Source organism: Elephas maximus, chromosome 25 (genome assembly GCF_024166365.1).
Source record: "Elephas maximus indicus isolate mEleMax1 chromosome 25, mEleMax1 primary haplotype, whole genome shotgun sequence".
Lineage (NCBI taxonomy): Eukaryota > Metazoa > Chordata > Mammalia > Proboscidea > Elephantidae > Elephas > Elephas maximus.
Genome location: NC_064843.1, coordinates 33,326,706 through 33,344,452, shown reverse-complemented (window position 1 = coordinate 33,344,452; position 17,747 = coordinate 33,326,706). Strand labels below are relative to the sequence as shown.

At 48.7% G+C, this 17,747-nt stretch overlaps 2 protein-coding genes across 10 annotated transcripts in view; both read left to right on the top strand.

Annotated features, from left to right (window-relative positions):
• EPB41L1 (erythrocyte membrane protein band 4.1 like 1) overlaps nucleotides 1–17,747 on the top strand; it is a 143,654-nt gene that overhangs the window by 110,531 nt on the left and 15,376 nt on the right. For 7 of the 9 annotated variants that reach the window (XM_049868836.1, XM_049868835.1, XM_049868839.1 and 4 more), the window contains 3 exons: nucleotides 10,891–11,301; nucleotides 13,533–13,637; nucleotides 15,172–15,252. In XM_049868836.1, coding sequence (XP_049724793.1) covers nucleotides 10,891–11,301; nucleotides 13,533–13,637; nucleotides 15,172–15,252 — 597 coding nt within the window. The remainder of the gene's footprint in view (nucleotides 1–10,890; nucleotides 11,302–13,532; nucleotides 13,638–15,171; nucleotides 15,253–17,747) is intronic. The other 2 variants (XM_049868842.1, XM_049868843.1) reach the window with 1 other exon arrangement.
• LOC126067185 (uncharacterized) lies at nucleotides 11–10,884 on the top strand. The gene is made up of 2 exons (XM_049868844.1): nucleotides 11–9,159; nucleotides 9,681–10,884. Exons 1-2 carry the CDS (start codon nucleotides 7,141–7,143, stop codon nucleotides 9,855–9,857), a joined length of 2,196 nt encoding a protein of 731 aa, XP_049724801.1. The 5' UTR covers nucleotides 11–7,140; the 3' UTR covers nucleotides 9,858–10,884.

The window sequence follows — 17,747 nt, the reverse complement described above, 5'->3', positions numbered from 1 at the left end:
GTAGGTCTCACCCTGAACCCCTCAGTAGGGGCTGTGGGGAAAATGGCATTGGGAAAGTTGTTACTGTGTACCGACCTACACTCATCCTGCATGCCTGTGTGTGCCCCACCCCCATTGCTACATGATGGGATGGTGGGGCTAGGGCGACAGTTTAGGCTGAAGAAGACAAATTCCCTTATCTTGGAATCCTGGGCCCTAGGGACTACCTTGAAGGATGAAAAACTGAAAAGACTTGCAGTAGCTTCATCTACAGCCACAGTATCATGGGCAAGGGGTGCTTGTTAGAAATACAGATTCCTGGGCCCCCTCATCAGATCTACTGGATCAGAATATTTATAGGTAGAGCCCTGGAATTACATATTAAACAAGTGCCCCGGGCAACCTTCCTGTACACTAAACTTTGAGAACCTCGATAGTGCTATTCAGTAACAAGACCCTTCCATGCTACTGGGGGAGGATGCCCTCCTGGAAAGGAGCCCTGGTAGCACAGTGGTTGAGTGGTTGAGTGCTTGGCTGTTAACCGAAGGTCAGTGACTCAAACCCACCAGCCGCCCCATGGGAGAAAGATGTGGCAGTCTGCTTCCATAAAGATTACAGCCTTGGAAACCCTGTGGGACAGTTCTACCCTGTCCAGTTGGGTCGCTGTGAGTCGGAATCAACTCGGTGGCAGTGGGTTTTTTACCCTCCTGGGAGGATCCTCAGAGCCCACTAGAGGAGAAAAAATCCTCCACAAATATCAGATCTGTTAATGGTGCTTCAGAAAAGGATCCCCCACGACCTGCCTTTCAGAGTGGAAAGCATGGGATTTTTTTCTCAATTGAAAAAAGAGAGATGAAAATAGGATTTTGAGAATTTATTTATTTATAATCTCAAGCTATTATTATTTTTAGTGCTTGCTAAATCTTATCAATATTTACCCCAGTTTCTTTTTAGTTGATTTTTTTTTCCCCCTCCAGAATTTCCTCTTACTGTTCTCAAATCCTATCTGTGGTCTAGACTTGCCCTGCCTGGGTTTGAATTCCAGTTCCTCTGCCTGCTAGGTAATGACTCTGGGCTTGTTACTTAACCTCTCTGAGCTTCCATCAAGTAGAGATAATAAAAACACCTACTTGGTAGGGATGTTGTGAGGATCAAATAAAACAGCATGTAGAGGGACCAGCAGAGTTCCTGGCATGTGGTAGATGCTTAATATGAGTTACTTTTTATTTCATTTTGAGAGTCCTGGGACTCTTTCTCAAAGAAAGTTACCTTCAAATCAGAATCCTTTTTAATGTTGGAAGGAGCCCTGGAACCTGCATGGTTCAAGGTTCTCAATTTATAGATGGGGCCACTGAGTCCCAGAAAGGGGGGTGAGACTTCTACAAGAAGGGCCAGAACCTGATTTTCTTGTTTCCCAGGGCATTTAAGCTATTAAGTCACAGCTGCCTGGGAGCAAGACCAAATTACGTGAAGACCAGTTGTAGAGTCAACTGTGTGTGTGTTGCCCTCTAATACCTTGGAAATTGGTGATGCATCCATGATCTAATAAGCAAAGCATTTGATTGAATCAGCACTTCCCAGCCTGACCATGCCAGACAGCAGAGGCATAAGCTCAGAGACAGCTATTCTGGTAGCTTCCTGGCCGGTGATTAACAAAATTGAGGATGCTTTATGACTGATGCCATGGAAGGAGGACAAACTTCTGTATCCACTAAGGGCTTCTGTTGTCACGTCTCACATAACCAAGATCCTGGACATGGGCCATGGGGCTGATGTGGTGAGGTCTTAGTGACCTTGTTAACACCCCAGCTACCTCTTACCTAGAGAGCTGCTTGGCCAGAGTGGCCTCTAACCATTCCTCAAGCCAACTGGGCCTTGGTCTGCCCATGGGTGAGGTAGGATGCAGAGGAAGTTGAACTCCAGAAGAGAAGAGAAGGGAAAGATAAGCACATATGAACTGGTCTGGAGCCTTGGAGTACCTCTCTCGTACAGAGCTGCCTGGCTTGGGGGTGTGCCCCTCCTGCTGGTGATAACTGAAACTGCTAGAAGATGGGTCTTATAAAAGGATAGAGCCTGTCCTCTCCCTCTCCAGGGAGAGGGGTGCAGTGTAATACAAGAGTGTAGTCCACTGGTGGAGAGAAGTATGTTCCGGGAGCTCGTATCGGAGTGATGGACCATTTAGAGCTGGTTTGTAGGATTCACTGGCATTTAGGGGCCCTTGAAGATTTGGGAGATGGGAGGAGCTGTGGACAAGGACTGGGCTAGGTCCTTGGGTGAGTGACCACCCCTCTGAGCCTCACTGCCTAGTCCATCTAAAGGGGGACGAAGACTGCTACTCTATAGAAATAACAGAAATAAAAGTACTTTATAAACTGGGAAGTGCTGGATAGTCATGGGGTCATTGCTGATGGTGACTAGAATCTCTGATCCACATATGGGCTTTGGGGGGATATCCTGAAGGGGTGTGGCAGCCAGAGTTCGTAATAACTTCCTCACATATGGTTTGGCCCCATCCGGGCCAAGGGGAACACAGTGGGAACTTAAACCAAAATAAGGACTCCAAACTATAAAGAACTGTTCCCATTTGCTAAGCCGGGTTTTAGTTTCAAAAATAACTTTTTAAAAGGGCTATGACCCAAACTGCAGAATTGAACCATAGCCTAAACCAAAGTCAGCCAGGGAAGTCTTGGAATCAGAGTCTAAATCATATGACTCTAAAAGCTCTTGAATGAGAGTGACCAGGGCGATGAAGAAAGAGCCTAAAGCCGCAGTGGTGGCTGGCAGCTGACAGTGGGCCTCTTCCCTTGAATGGCTCAGAAGGGCAGTCTCTCTCCATTTTGCCCCATGGTGTAGCTCCTTCCTGACCTAATCCACAAACCCTAAGGATGTGGGACTTACCAAGCTGGGCTGTTTACAGACTCTGTGTGTATGTCTCTCTTGCTTTCTCTCTCTCCCTCTCTTCCTACCTCTGCCTCTCTCTCTCTCCTTCCCTTCCTCCCTCATTCCCTTTTCTCCGGCCCTGGGCCTCCCCTGCAGTCCCAGAGGACCCAGGACACCTCTCAGCAGGACTTGGTACCTGAGCCTGGAACAGACATAGGCTTGGAAGTGTTCACTCAGAAAAGCCTCGCAGCATCTCCTGAGGTTACTACCTGTCCTCACCTTCCCATGCTTCTTCCCTCCTGGGGCCTCCTGCCCACCCACAACCGCCCTCTAGGTCTTAAGAAAACCCTTCCTCTGGGGTGGGGGTGCAGACCAGACTCTCCTCTGCAGATGGGAGCACTGGGTAGCCCATGTTGTCCCCAGGTTGTGACAAGTGAGCATCCTCATCCTGGGGATCCATCAAGGGCTGACCCCTCCTTCATCCATTGTTTTTCAGAAGGGACAGTCCTGAAACTATTCTGGGAAGACAGAACAGCCTGAGTTAACCCTGGCTACAAAGGGGGAGGCAGAAAATTATCTCTCTGTCAGGTCCTGGTGAGGCAGGTGACATTGGCCTGGCTCTGACTTATAAGCTCTGGGATTGGGAGTCTTCCTTAAGGTCTTATCTCTGCTCAGAAGCCTGAGTAAGGTCTAGCAGTGGCTGATTAGGGGATGGCACCCTGTGCATCCTCTGCCTTCATTCTCTCTAAACTCCTCCTGGCTAGGGGCTGTCAGGGTCTCCAGGCAGGCAAAAGTGGTGTCCTTCCCCAGTGAGCACCCTTCAGGTTGAGGAGATGATGTGCAGACAAATGTTCTAAATGAGAAGGGCTTTGCCTCTGTGCCTAGGGCAGCAGTAGGTAAGGGTTCTTGGTGCTTCCTGCATCCCCTGCATGGATGCAGGGCACAGAATCCAGGCCTAGGTATTAGGGGGCTGTGTCCTCTCTGCTGGGACCTCGTAGACTCTCAGGATTGGAAAATACTGGCTATCATCTATTGAACCTTCCTTCTCCCAGATACCTGACCCTCCTCTGTTGGCATAGTACATGTCAGGGTGTATGCCTTTTTGAATTCCCAAAGAAAAACTCTGTAGCTGTTGAAAATATACCAGAATTATAAAATAGACATGAGTCATCTACATAATTGGTAAAACATAAATCATAGTTCTATGCCATGAATTTTTCTTCAATGCAAAAGTAAAAACAAAACTACCAGTACTCTCTCTTGAAAGAAGTTGGACAGGAATAGTCAACAGCACTCCAGTGGGAAATAATGATGCTCTGGAACACAGAAATGCTCCTAGAACCAAGAATGGGTACCCACACTGGGGTGGGAGCCCCCAACATATGCCCTTTATTAGCGTCCCTGCAAACTATCCATCCCGCCTCTTCCTCAGAGGTAGCTCTCACTGTCGTTTAAGGCCACCCATTCTGTCTTCAATCATCAGGTGACAAGTTTTCATATTGAATTAAAATCTGCTGTTCTGAGTCACCTGCCTGTGGGCCTGGTCTTGTCCTTGGCACCCATAGATCTGCTCTGCATCCTTCTCCCAGGACAGGCCTTCATAGATTTGAACACTTCTTCACCCCCACCCCCACCCCCATCCTTTCTTCTTGAAGCTGAACACTATTCCCAGTTCCTTCAACAGTTTCTCCCAGGACATGGTTTCTAAAGGGCTCCTTGTCCTGGAGCCCCTCCCAGAATATGACCCAGAGTTCCAGGTGGGGCCTAACCAGCCTGGAGCAGAACCACCTGGCTAGAGATTTACTTCTTGTCTTGGCTGTGTGGTAACAGAGCTGGCTCCACCTCTGCTCCCAGGATCTGTCTCATGGCTTTTCTCTGGCTGCGTTGCCCTCGGCTGTAGCAGGGGGCACTCTGAGCAAGGCTCAGTGGAAAGAGTGCCTGCAGGGCTGACAAAATCTGGGGCTACATAGATGTTATCTCATCTTGTGAATCAGGTCAGAATGACTTTCAGACCAACTCCCTGGGCCACATGTGACCGGTGCCTTGGTACCAGGGAAGTTTTTCTCTCTTTTATGTTCAGTCTTCTTTTCTCTTCAGGATCCTACATGTCTGCTTTCACCTATTAGAAGCACAGCCAGTCTTCTTCCCCAACTGCTCATTCGATGATCTTATGCAAGTCATCTCCCCTCTGGGAGCCTCAGCTTCCCTGTCTGAAATAAGAATAATAATACCTGCTTTATAAATTGCCATTAGGATTAAATTTAATAATTTAGACAAAGTACTGATGTTTCCTGGCACATAGTAACTAAGTATCAGTAAATGTTTCCCTTTTTCTCCCTGCAGACTCTTCCTTTCCATTCTGTGCCAGCTCCCGCCTCACTCATTCTTGCCTATCTACCCTAGTTTCTAGTTAGACTTGGGGCAGGAGTGTTCCAAAAGGGGCCTCATTGACCAGCTTTGGCTGACGATGACCGTATAAGCTGAAATGGGAGCAGCTAAAGGAACCTTCCCAAGGAGAAGAGAAAATAGCTGGCTTCTGTAGGCTTTCTAAGCACTTCTCACTTGGATGGTTTAAGTGCTGTTGTACTGAAGGCTTAACGACCTGAAGTAAAATCTCGGAAACCCACACCAGACTTTGTCTGGACAGCCCCTCTTCCTTTGTATTTCTCTTTCCTGTTGGCAAGATTTCTCTTACTAAGGTCTGATTCCATGAGAGTCATGGAGGTTTGCTAAAACGGAATGGAGGAGGGGGGAAAGAGAGTTTACAATGTGACCTTGATCCTTCAGAATACTCCAGATCTTATGAGAGGTGAAGTTGACAGACTTGACACCAAGTCATAACCTGGGAGGGACATGCCTGAAAAGGAGTCCAAGGTCATATGAACCCTCACCCTCTTGTTGTTGGGAGCAGCTTTTGGCACATGTTACCATGGAGGTGGTCATGGTAGGGTAGAAAGAACACACTTCCAAAAACCACGAGTCAGAGACTGGGGTTCTAGGCCTGATGGCCTCTAGCTTACTCTGTGACTTTTGGAAAGGGACTTACCTTGTGTAGGCCTCAGTATCCATATCTGTATCATGAGGGGCTTGAGTTAGAGCAGTAGCTTCAAAGGAGGGAGGTACCTCTGGACACTGTGGTGGCCAGGCCCCTGACTTCAACTCTATAGCTCTATATTTGTGTTACATGTTGGACTTCCATTATTTGTGTGAAGAAAGTGTTCTGTGGCTAAAAGAAGGTTATAAACTCAATGGACTTCTTGCATTTTTAATATCCTAGGGGGTCCATTCATTCTCTCCTAAGCACTGTTCAAAGGACTCTTGGGGGAGATAGAAGACAGTTTTGTAGATGGTTTGACAGTGCTGTACTCTGATACCTTTGACTTGCAGTTTGCATCTTTAGGTCTTCTCCTTCCATGATGTGTTCTGGCCAGTCCTTTTCTACTCTTTCTGTGGATTTTGTTAGACCTCTTCAAGAATGGGCTGTGGTATTGTTTCTTTTGAATGCCACGGTGTTCAAGCTGTATAAGCCATTGTGGCAACTGACACTAATCGCTAGAGCTGGCGGCTTCTACCTTCAGTACTAATCAGTTTCCTCCCCAGAGCTCTTGTAGAAAGGTCAGATTTCAGGCAGTGGCCTACGGAACTTAACTCAGTGCTTTCCCTCAGCTTGACATTAGGTCACATTGGGAACCCATATTCCATAGGTTGTGAGATAAATCTTCAAAGATTTCAGGCATCAAAAATCAGACATTCTTGTTCTGACTCTACCACCAACTAACTGGGACCTTGGGCGAGTCACTGACTTTTTCTAGGCCTCAGTTTCCCCATTTTCACAATGAGATTGAACAGAATGATGTCTTAAGAGTTTTTTCAGCTCTAACATTCAAAGATGCCAAGTGACATAAGCTACTTCCCCTTCTTACAGTGGCAGTTATGTTATTAGAAGAGCAAAAGAGCTCTGATTTCAAGGAAACGTGTGGTGGTTAGGCTGGTTCTGACCCATCTATGGATCTCTAGTTCCCCTTGGTTAACACGGGGAGGGCATAAGACCCCATCAGATTTTACCAAGTTGGGGATGGTTGAGGAGAGTCATTAAATAATTCATTGGGTGCCCTGTTGGGAAGAGTAGCCTTTATGAGGATGACTGGCATGGTTTTGCCTTCTCCACGCCCCCCTCCCTTCTCCTGGGGACATGCCATCCTAGAGACCACCTTTCAGCTATAGATCTGCCCTTCTTACAGAAGGAAAAAATGACTCATTCTTCAGGTGTCTGATAATTTTATGTTAACTCTTCTTACTCCAATTGAAACACAGGGTTCAGAACATTGGGTACTTATAGAAAGGCAGTACACTAGGCCAGAAGAACTCAGTCTCCTGAAAGTCGCCACGACACAGCAGGAAGAAAGTGGGGCAGGCCATGCAGATATCTTTGCTGATGGCAGACTCTCCAAAGTAGACGTTCTAGTGGACAAGTTTAAAGTTGAAGTGGCCACAGAAGAAACGGTGGAAACCAGAAGGACAAACACCCAGCAACGAGGGAGGGTGATTGCAAGTCCTGAAGATATTGAATCAGTGTGGGAGGAAAGACCCTGGAGCAGGGAAGGCCTGGGAGGGGCTTCCCTGGCTGCAAGCTGCGCGTTGGTAGAAAAGCTCCAAGAGGGCTCCCAGCTCAGGGTGGGCACTGGGGAGGCAATCATCAGGAACCACCATGTCTCAGCTGGTCAGCAGGAAAGTCACACGGAGCTGAGCAAGGAGCTGGAGGAGTTCCAGACTTGTGGGAGACCCACTGCTCCAGGGACCACGACAGCAGAGGTGGACCTCCTGTCTCCAGCCTCTGACAAGGGAGTACTCCAGTCATTTCTGCTGGACCCAGCCCATGCAGAAGCCAGAGCCGACTCAAGTGATGAAACCGATACCTCCTTTGCTGAAAGGAGCTTCTGTTTAAACTACGGAGAGAAAGACTCTGAAGACCAAGTCCTCCCTTCCCACCTGGAGGAGAGAGAAGAGCACCCAGTTGCCGCTCCTGTTGATGAGACCAGGCTGGAGCTCTTAGAGGAGCTCCCAGAGTGCTCTGTGGTAAATTCCTCAGATCAGCCAGGCTCTGCTGCAGGTCTTGGCAGAAACAAAGACGAAACCCACACAACTTCTTCAGAGAAAGGAACAGGACCCCCCAAGAAGCATGGAAGACCAGATGACCTTAAGGCCTTTGTTGAGCAGCTCAGTAAAGGCCCTTCTCCAGAGCAGACATTTGCTGAGAACTGGGAAGAAGTCCAGCAGGGGGTGGGAGGAGAGTTGACTCACCCAATAGCCAGTGCATCCAAAGAGGAAGAGACCCCTGTGAATGGAGATTTGAGGGGAAAGGTTGAGAAAAGCTCCTCAGCAGAACTGAAGAACCACTCACCTGACAGAAGAAGGGGTGTACACCCAGACCTTGAGGCCTGTGCCCTTCCTTGTACCATCCCTCCTAATGATGTAAGTAAACCAGCCAAACTGGGCAGAGAAAGGGGACTGTTTCACACCCAAACAGGAGAACCTGCGACAGAGGACAATGAGGCCTCAGCATTTCTTCAGATGGAGGTAATCACCCCTATTCCAGTCTCTCCTGATCAGCTCGAGGCTCTGGCAGCTCCAGAGGAAGCTTCTCAAAACCCAGCCCCTCATGGGTCAGTGGAGCCTTTGGAGCTCAGGGATCCCTTTGGAGACCAGCGCCCTGTATTTCTCAAACATGTCCGTTCTCCCAACCAGAGCCTTGATCCCAAGGACCTAGTAAGGTTAGTCGTGGCCCCCGATGGAGGTGAGCGCAGGGCACCTCCCATCACCAGCAGAAAGCCCAGAATTGTCCCTGAAGAAGCTGAGGGAGCCATAGCCCTGGGATTGGTGTTCTCTTCAGGGAACCAAAAGGAGATGACCTCTTTCCAGGCTGGGGGCCAAGAAGGCTCCCTGGAAGATATTAGCAAGACCTCAGTGGCCAACAAAATTAGGATATTTGAGACCCACGGAGCTGAAACTTCCCGAGCGAGTCAGGGTGAAACAAAGGCCTTTCCAAATGAGTTGTCTCCAGAGGCCTCCACAGGCCAGGTAGAGGAACAGCGGAATAAGCTTTTAGACCTGGGTGTCATCCAGCTGCAGCCCCCAGGGGACTTTGCCAGCCCGAAAGTCACACTTCCTTCAATGATGCTTCTGGCTACCAGACACTTTGGGAATGGCATTTCTACCACATCCCACCAGGAAAGATGCATGGAACTAGAGTTCTTGTCCCCTGATTCAGGCTGTGAAACCACGCTGGAGGAAGCCACTGGGGTAACTGGCCACATGACCCCTACTCCCACCACTGCCCCTACTTGGGGGAGCTGACCGCATGCTGTGTAGTTCTTTAGAAGCATGTTTCAGTGGCCCCTCATCATTACTGCAATCAGAGGCTGCTTGTCCATCCCTATGAGTTCTTTTTCTGAGATGGGCCTTAGTGTAGCCAGGCTGAATGACCAGTTCATCTGCTTGACCCATGTTAGCTTGGCCCTAAAGACCCTGAGCCTCTAGTGTGACCTGGTGCCCAGAGGGCCCGCAACAACTCCAATGGAGAAGCTAGCAGCACTGCCAGCCAACTACACACTTGCTTTGCCTTGCTGCTTCCACCTGCTAGATTCCTACCTGTCTTGCTTGGCTTATCCAGTGATCTTCCTTCATCCTTCCCCTTCCCTGGGTTTCCTGCCTTGGGGAAGCTGGCAGCCCAGAGGTTTCTGTCCTTCACTTCTGGTTCCCTCTTCATCCCAGTGCCAAGTTCCTTTCTGCCTCCTTAAGACTAACCATCTTCTCTAATCCAGAACAAATCCGGAGATGCGGTCAGGGAAGAGAAGCACCTCACCAGCTTAGCAGTGGACACCCCTGGGAAGGGAGGGCGCCTGAGATTCACCGGCCCCTCAGGCCCTCAGGTCTCTGCAGTTCCTGTCTGCCCTGATGACCCGATCATCTTTACCTGCAGGGATGCAGAGTTGTGTTAGATTCCCACCTGCCTCTGGCAGTGCCTCTTGTGGCTGGCTGCTCAACTCTGGCTTGTCTGGAATGTATTCCTCACACCTCTCAACCTTCTAGAAACTGGCTAAAGGGAGGCTCGAGTAGGGCATTGTGCCCCTTGCAAGTGAATCTCTAAGTGTACTGAATCTTGCAGAACCTGAAAACAAGTACTTTTAAAATATTTTGTGGGTGTTACGTTGATTTTAAAAAAGAATGCCACGAACCAGTAAAAAATGTGTGTGTGTGGTGTTTAATCCCTGACAGGCCAGTTGAGAGGTATGTATGTCGGACAAGAGTTGCTGGTTCCCCTCAGGCATTTCCTTGACCTGCTGTTGTCAATTACACTGATGGGACCAAAACCCCCAGTGTGTGGCCTGCCCGCTGGCCCACTTGTGGAGCTCTGGGTTGAATTGGTGTAGCACCTAGCTCCTAGGGAGCTTTTGCCCAAAGGGCCTTACTCCATAATGTTTCTTCCTCTAAATGATGCTGACCCTTCCCACAGAAACTCAGTGGAATTGACAAACCATACTGGCTTCCTCTTTGTCTCTCAAAGCTCTTGGCTCCAACCTCTCTGTCTTCCCCCTCCTGGGTTTCCCTGAATCCCTAGGTCTCCCTCATTTTCTGTTTCTCAACGCCACCAACTGCACGGGATGGGCCTGGGGTCCAGGCTGCCATTCCAGCCTTTCGCATAGTGCCGCTTTTGATAAGCTCCTAGATCCAAACCTTGGATGGAGCCTCCTGTCCAGGGCCAACTGGCAGGGTGTTTGCTTTTTACTTGCTTTTGCCATCAGTGCCTGGATTGGCAGGACCCTCAGAAAGGAGCATTCCCACCCTTGAGAAGTTTTCGGTTTTATAAGTTTGTTATGATTTTAAGGAACCTTTCCTGGGGGTGGTTTTCTTTTCCTGACCTACTCTTCCATTTGACATGGTCCCAAGATTTCTTCTGACATTCACCATCTTGATTTCTCTCTCTCTCCCCCCATCCTACATCCCTGTTCCTTTGATTTTATCTGGCCATAGAGAGCAGGGCTAAGGGAGGGCTCGGAGGAGAAAGTCAAACCACCACGTCCCAGGGCCCCAGAGAGCGACACAGGAGACGAGGACCAGGATCAGGAGAGGGATGCGGTGTTCCTGAAGGACAACCACCTGGCCATTGAGCGCAAGTGCTCCAGCATCACAGTCAGCTCCACGTCCAGCCTGGAGGCTGAGGTGGACTTCACGGTTATCGGCGACTACCACGGCAGCGCCTTCGAAGACTTCTCCCGTAGCCTGCCTGAGCTCGACCGAGACAAAAGCGATTCAGAAACTGAAGGCCTAGTGTTCTCCCGGGATCTCAGCAAGGGGGCCCCCAGCCAGGATGATGAGTCTGTGGAAATCGAGGACAGCCCGGATCGAGGGGCCTGCTCCACCCCAGATATGCCCCAGTTTGAGGTACAGTGGAGCATCATCGAGACCCAGGCCTGCCCCACATGCCTCCTCCCGGCGCTGCCTGTTCGGAGGGCCCTGGGCCCTCTGTGAGAAGACTGAGCAGCCAGCCTGCAGCCCAGAGTCCTGCATCCTGAAGCCTGGTCTCACATTGCATGACTGCCCCTCCGCAGAACAGCATGGTTCTGTACTCGCATGTTTGCCATGTTGGTTTAACCATAACACGCACTCCTTGATGTTTTAACCCTGGGACCCCATTGCTTGCCTGGGGTCAAGCGATGACAGGGGGGGAAGGGCGGGAGGCAGGCTGGTCTTACTCAACTGCTTCTCCTTTCCCTGCCTGTATTGCATGGAACCTGCAGAGAGCATGTGTTTGTAGGCTATCGGGGGCTCCTGTGACTTGGTCTGAAAGTTGGATGGTTTTTCCTGTTCCAGGCCCAGACTCCTCTCCCCAGAGCTTGGGCTTCCTGGGGAAGGGGCAGTAGTTTCAATCCATATGGCCCTGGGGTCATCGGGTGGTAGTGGAAGCTTCTGGAGAAGAGGAAGTGTCTCATTGAGGGGGCACAGGATAGACTGTCTAGGTCTCTCTGTTTTATGTCCCTCCTCTACAGAACTGCAAAGGGATTTTTATAAGCTATGTTCACATCATTCCTTTGCTTACACATTTCTTCCAGCCCCAGCCTACCTGCCACCACACTCTCCTTTCTCCCATATTCCAGTCACTGAACTAAGAGCTGTTCCACTCTGGGCTCTCACTCCATGCTGTACCTTCTGGGTATAAGGCTTTTTCTCCCTTTTTCTGCTTTGCAAATGTGTTACATTCCAGGACACAATTCAGACATCAGTTCTATAACATAAGCTTTCCTGATCACCCTAGGTAGAAGTTTTTCTCCTTCCACAGCCACCTCTCTTTAATCCTCTGCTCTAGCATTGTCCAAAGTAGTCAGGTTATCAGCTGATGAGTCTGCTCTCCCATCAGGTGAGAGCTCCTCTAAGCCAGGGGCCAAACCTTGCTTGAGGCCTGGCACATCCCAGGCACTTACAAGATGATTAATTGAGAGAATCAATATATCTTAGCATTACAACCATCTGTATGAATCCCCCCGCCACTGCCAACCCACCAGATGACTAGCTAGACTTTCATTCATTCATTCATCCAACTCAGATATGTTAACACTTACAGTGTGTATAACCATGACCAAGGCCCAATAACGGAGGCCTCAGAAGAAACTGATTATTTCACTTAAGACTTCTAGAGTAGATTGTAAGCTGGTAGCCCCAGGCCAGATCTGGGCAGCATATGTGTTTTCTTTGACCCTGATATAAAATTCAGGATATTGAATATAAAATCCAGACTTTATTTATTTTGCTATCGTTGAGAATATACACAGCAAAACATACACCAATGCAACAGTTCGTACACGTACAATTCAGTGACATTGATTACATTCTTTGAGTTGTGCAACCATCCTCACCTTTCCTTTCCTGAGTTGTTCCTCCTCCATTAACATAAACTCACTTCCCCCTAAAGTGCCTATCTGATTGTTCGAGTTGCTGTTGTCAGTTTGAGCCCATATAGATAGTTCTTAAAAGAGCATAATGCTTAAAATGCTCAAGGGGGACATAAAATCCAAATTTTTTTTTTTTTGTATCATTAAAAAATCAGAAGATCTGGCCACTCAGAACCTGCTTTCCTGAGTGGCAACAGTTGGCCCAATCTGAGTGGAATCAGACGTGCTCTTCGTTCACCCTGGTCCTCAACGAGTCCACCTTACTCCTTTACATCTCCTGCCTGGCTCCTGTAGGCACCGAAGTGTGTGGCTCCTGTTCTAAAGAACAGTTCAAATGAAGCAATGAGGAGATGGTGGCATAGCCATTGAAGTCATTCAGGATTCAGTGACATTAATGTGGGGCCTGGTACAGAGTATATTAATTGAATGCCAGAAATGCTCTTTTAAGGGTGGCCTCGAAAAAAAACATAGCTATCATGAGGTTGTGTGGTACGGGGTCATAGGGCAGAGCTAGCTGGGTGCTGGTGGTGATTCTGGCTTTCTTATTGGGTTGTTTGTCTGCAACACCACCCCATGCGTCTTTTGCCCTGACTCACATACCCTTCCAGAGACTTTGGCCAACTGTGCTGGTGGGAGATAAGCTGCTGACCGTACACCACAGTTGCGTGTAAGCAAGAGTCATGCTAGAGCTTGAGTTATGGAATGTTCTCCCTCATCTCCTTACAGCCAGTGAAAACAGAAACCATGACTGTCAGTAGCCTGGCCATCAGGAAGAAGATTGAGCCAGAGGCTGTACTGCAGACCAGAGTCGCCACTGTGGACACCACCCAGGTAAACCATGAGTTCCCGTGTAACTTGAGCACAAGTGTTGGGTGTTTGGGGGTGGTTCCCACTGCTGTGGCCAGGCCTCTTGGCCAACCTTTCCACCTTAGCTCCTCTGGAGCCCACATTTTTAACCCTGATACTTCTGAGCCTCAGTGTCTTCCCTGGGCTCTCAGGGAGGCCTGGGTTCTTATCCTGGGCAAACCATACCCTCTTAAAGCCTTAATTTTGCCATCTGTAAAGTAGAGGTGATCATCTACCTCTTTCTCCTGGGAGTGTTGTGAGGTCTAGTAGATCAGGAGCCAGAGAAGTTTCTTGAGGTATCCCAGAGACTTCTTTGGGAGGGAAGAGGGAGCGATCCCCAATCCAGCTTTAGTCAGAACAACTCACCTTGGATAATTTTATATGCATGAGGGTTCCACATCAGATTGGCAAAATGAAGAAACTGAAAGCCAAATATCACTTGTCTTAGCAAGAAGAAGCATACTTACCGCCCTGGAGAAAGCAGTCATAAATAAACACAGGTGCTTTTGTGGATTTTAAACTTGAAAATTGAGATTGTGGATCTGAGAGACGCCTTCTTGGCTCTTAATGGCCAGAACAGCTCCAGTGCTGGGAGCTCTTAACCACTGTACCATCAGGGCTCCACTAGTAGCTATAACCGAAAAACCAAACCTGTTGCCATCGAGTTGATTATGTCCTATAGGACAGAGTAGAACTGTCTTAGGTTTCTAAGGAGCAGCTGGTGGATTCAAACTGTCAACCTTTTGGTTAGCAGCCTGAGCTCTTAACCACTGCACCATCAGGGCTCCACCAGTAGCTATAACTGAAAAACCAAACCCGTTGCCGTCCAGTCAATTATGTCCCTGTAGAACAGAGCAGAACTGCTCCATAGGGTTTCCAAGGAGCAGCTGGTAGATTTGAACTACCAGCCTTTTGGTTAGCAGCCAAACGCTTAACCACTGCACCACCAGGGCCCCATTAGCAGCTATAGGCCTGTTTTATTCTTTTTAGGCCCGCTTAGGAGGTGAGTCTTAATTTCTTTAGTCCATCTCCCATTGGTGGACCTTGTGGTAGCTTTTGTTTTTCACAGTTAATGATCAGCGCCGCAGTGAACTTCCTTGTTCACACTTTTTGGTGGATTTTTCAAAGGTTATATCCAAAGAGTAAATTCCTAGCAATAGGAGTGCTAGGTCAAAGGATCGTTGTTAGTTGCTGTTGAGTCTATTCTGACTCATGGCAACCCATGTGTGCAGAGTAGAGCTTCTCCATAGGGTTTTCAAGGCTGCAACCTTTATGCATTTAAATTTGGATAGAATTTGCCAGATTGTCTGGGATCGTTTTTCCTTTGTCAAATAAGAGGGCTGAAATGAACTGGTGGAGCTCTGACGCCTCTGGTGTGTGGACATGCCCCCCTCCCCACTTCAGTGCACTCACACAGTCTCTCAGTTTGTCTGTAATTGAGAATACCATGAGCCCAGGTGACAGATGCCTGCAGGATAGATCTGGCTTCCCTACCTCTAACAACTCCTCTGGCCTGCAGGTTGATGGGAGTACTCCAGGGGGGAAGGAGTTCATAACAACTACCCCCTCCATCACCACAGAGACCATATCAACCACCATGGTAAGTAGGACCCAGGAGGCCTCCCTTTCTCTGACCAACGCCCTCTCCCTCCAAAATAGCCAGATAACAAGCTAACATGGCCCCCAGCTTCAGGGAGCCCTCACCTGCCACCCGCTGTGCCAGGCATGGGACATACAGTCAAATTCTTACTGTATGGTACATTAGTTGCCAGAGGGAACACAATCAGATCTCAGTTTTCCAAATTGAATCCTGTGGGAGGTGGAATCCCTGAGCCTCCGTTATCTGGATTATTTCAGCCGTGGAAACAGGTCAGAGGAGGGATGGTATTATTTGATTAGCGATAGCAGCGGAGACTGTGCTGGTGAATCTCACCATCTGTCTAAAGGAGAACATGAAGACCCTTCCTGAGGATCACCCCCGCCCCCCGCAGCTGTGCGTTTTTTCTCTTACGACTCAGGCCACTTCCTCACCTTGGTCAATAGATGGCGTTCGGTGAACCTAAGTTTGAAATTCAGGATTTTGGACCAACTCCCGAGGGGCCTTGTAGTTCTGCTACCTGTTTGCTGTCTGACTCATGAAGGAAGGCTCCTTTCCTATTTTGGCCTCTGGTTTCCTCATCTGTAAAATGGGAATAATCCCCCTCCTGCCTGGTCCACAGGTTTTTGTGAGACTCTAATAAGATAAGACCATTTGATGATGAAACAGAACAGAGTGTTTGGCACACATGCCATGGTACCAGGCAGTGTACTGAGAACTGTGAATGGACTGTCTAACTGAGTCCTCACTATGAGGACTGAATCCTCAACTCTGAGGTAGATGCTCTTTTTCTCCACTCTTTACAGGTGAGGAAACAGATTCAGAGAGGCGAAGTGACTTACCCAAGGTCACACAACCAATAATGGTAGAGCCAAGTCAATCCCAGGCAGTGTGACTCCAGAACCCTTACTCTCAGCCTCAACCACTTTGCCCTCTTCCCTTCTCCTGACCAAGTTGAACGTCAGCCAGGTGGGGCTGGACTGAGGCTTAGGCTGGAGAAGGCCCTGAGCTGTTGGAAGTTATTTTCAAATGTTTTCTCCTGCCAAACCTCTGATATATAGCATAGGAGGAGAATGTTATCCATTTAGACTATGCAGCAAGTAGGTTCTGAATAAGCAAAGATTCTAAAATAAATAAACCCAAGCCCATCACCAGCTTGCACACTTTCTCTGGTCACTCAGTTCTACCTGTCCCTTCAACCACATGACATTGGGACACTTACAGGGCTAAATTTAAGCTCGTTCTTATGGTGAACAGGCAGTTCATGTCATTCATTTGTTCATCCATCTCTCATCTATTCATTTGTTCCAAAAAACACTTACTAGTCTCTATTATCTGCCTGGTATGGGGATACATAGTTGAAGAAAATACACTGCCTGCTAGAATTCATTCATTCAAAAAATAATCACAAGCACCCTTGATGTGTTGCACCCCTGGGTTCAGGTCCTGGGCACACAGTGGTGAACAAGGCCCACCTTTCCCACTTCATGGCTTGATGACCTGGGGCAAGTTACCTGAACCTCTCCAAGCCTCAGTTTTCACTTCTGTAAAATGGGGGTGAGAGGGAATAATAGCACATACCTCAAAGGGCTGTTGTGAGGATGAACTAAGATAATCTATGCCAAGCCTTTAGCACAGTACCTGGCACATAGTAAGTGGTTGATAAGTGTGAGCTGCTGTTATTTTTTTTCCTGCTTTCATGGAACTTAACAGTGTAATCATGCCATCCTAGGGCGCACAGGGAGGATAGGGGAGAGGAGCTGGAGAAGGCTTTCCTGAGGTAGTGACATTTGAGCTGTGCTTGAAGGAGAGATGAAGGTATGAGCACAGGAGAAGGCAATCTAGGTAGTGGGAACAGCAGGTGCAGAGGCAAGGATGGGAAGCAGCGTAGCATGTTCAGGGGAAGGCAAGTGGTCGGGCAGTGAACTGAGATGTCAAGTGTATGCAGGAGGAGCAGGGGGAGAAGAGGCTGGAAAGAGAGGCTGGAGCCAGAGGTCGAAGGGCCTGAAATGTCATGTAAGAAGTTCAAACATCATCCTGGAGACAAGAGGGAATCACTGGAATATTTTAAATAGGGGCATGATGTGATGATCAAATATGTGTTTCCGTGTTTTAGAAGGATCAGTCTAGCAGCCTGTGTGGGGCGTGGACTGGAGCAAAAATTCCTTTCCTCCCTCCCTGCCCGCCTCCCTCTTTCCTTCCACAAATATTTACTGAACACCCACGATGTGTGAAGTACTGCACCAGGCACTGTGAATCTAGCACTGAGGAAGATAGAGTTCCTAAGCTCCAGGGCCCACATGCCAAAAGGAGAGACAGAAAGAGGAGGCAGAGAACTGTTTTAGAGGCTGGTGCCTGGCTGGGGCAGGGTCGGAGTGTGAGGAGGTGGCTTCAGAGAAGGGGACAGAGGCAAGAAATGCCTGCAGGGAGGGAAGTACAGGAGGCGATCATCGATAGAATATTCAGATGGAAAGATGGGCTAGTGATGCTTTCACTAG

Excerpts from the sequence above, each read along its gene's own strand:
- LOC126067185 (XM_049868844.1), top strand. The coding sequence starts at position 7,141 with ATGTTAACTCTTCTTACTCCAATTGAAACACAGGGTTCAGAACATTGG. Across the intron at positions 9,160-9,680 it reads CGCTGGAGGAAGCCACTGGG|AACAAATCCGGAGATGCGGT; the intron begins GTAACTGGCCAC and ends TCTCTAATCCAG.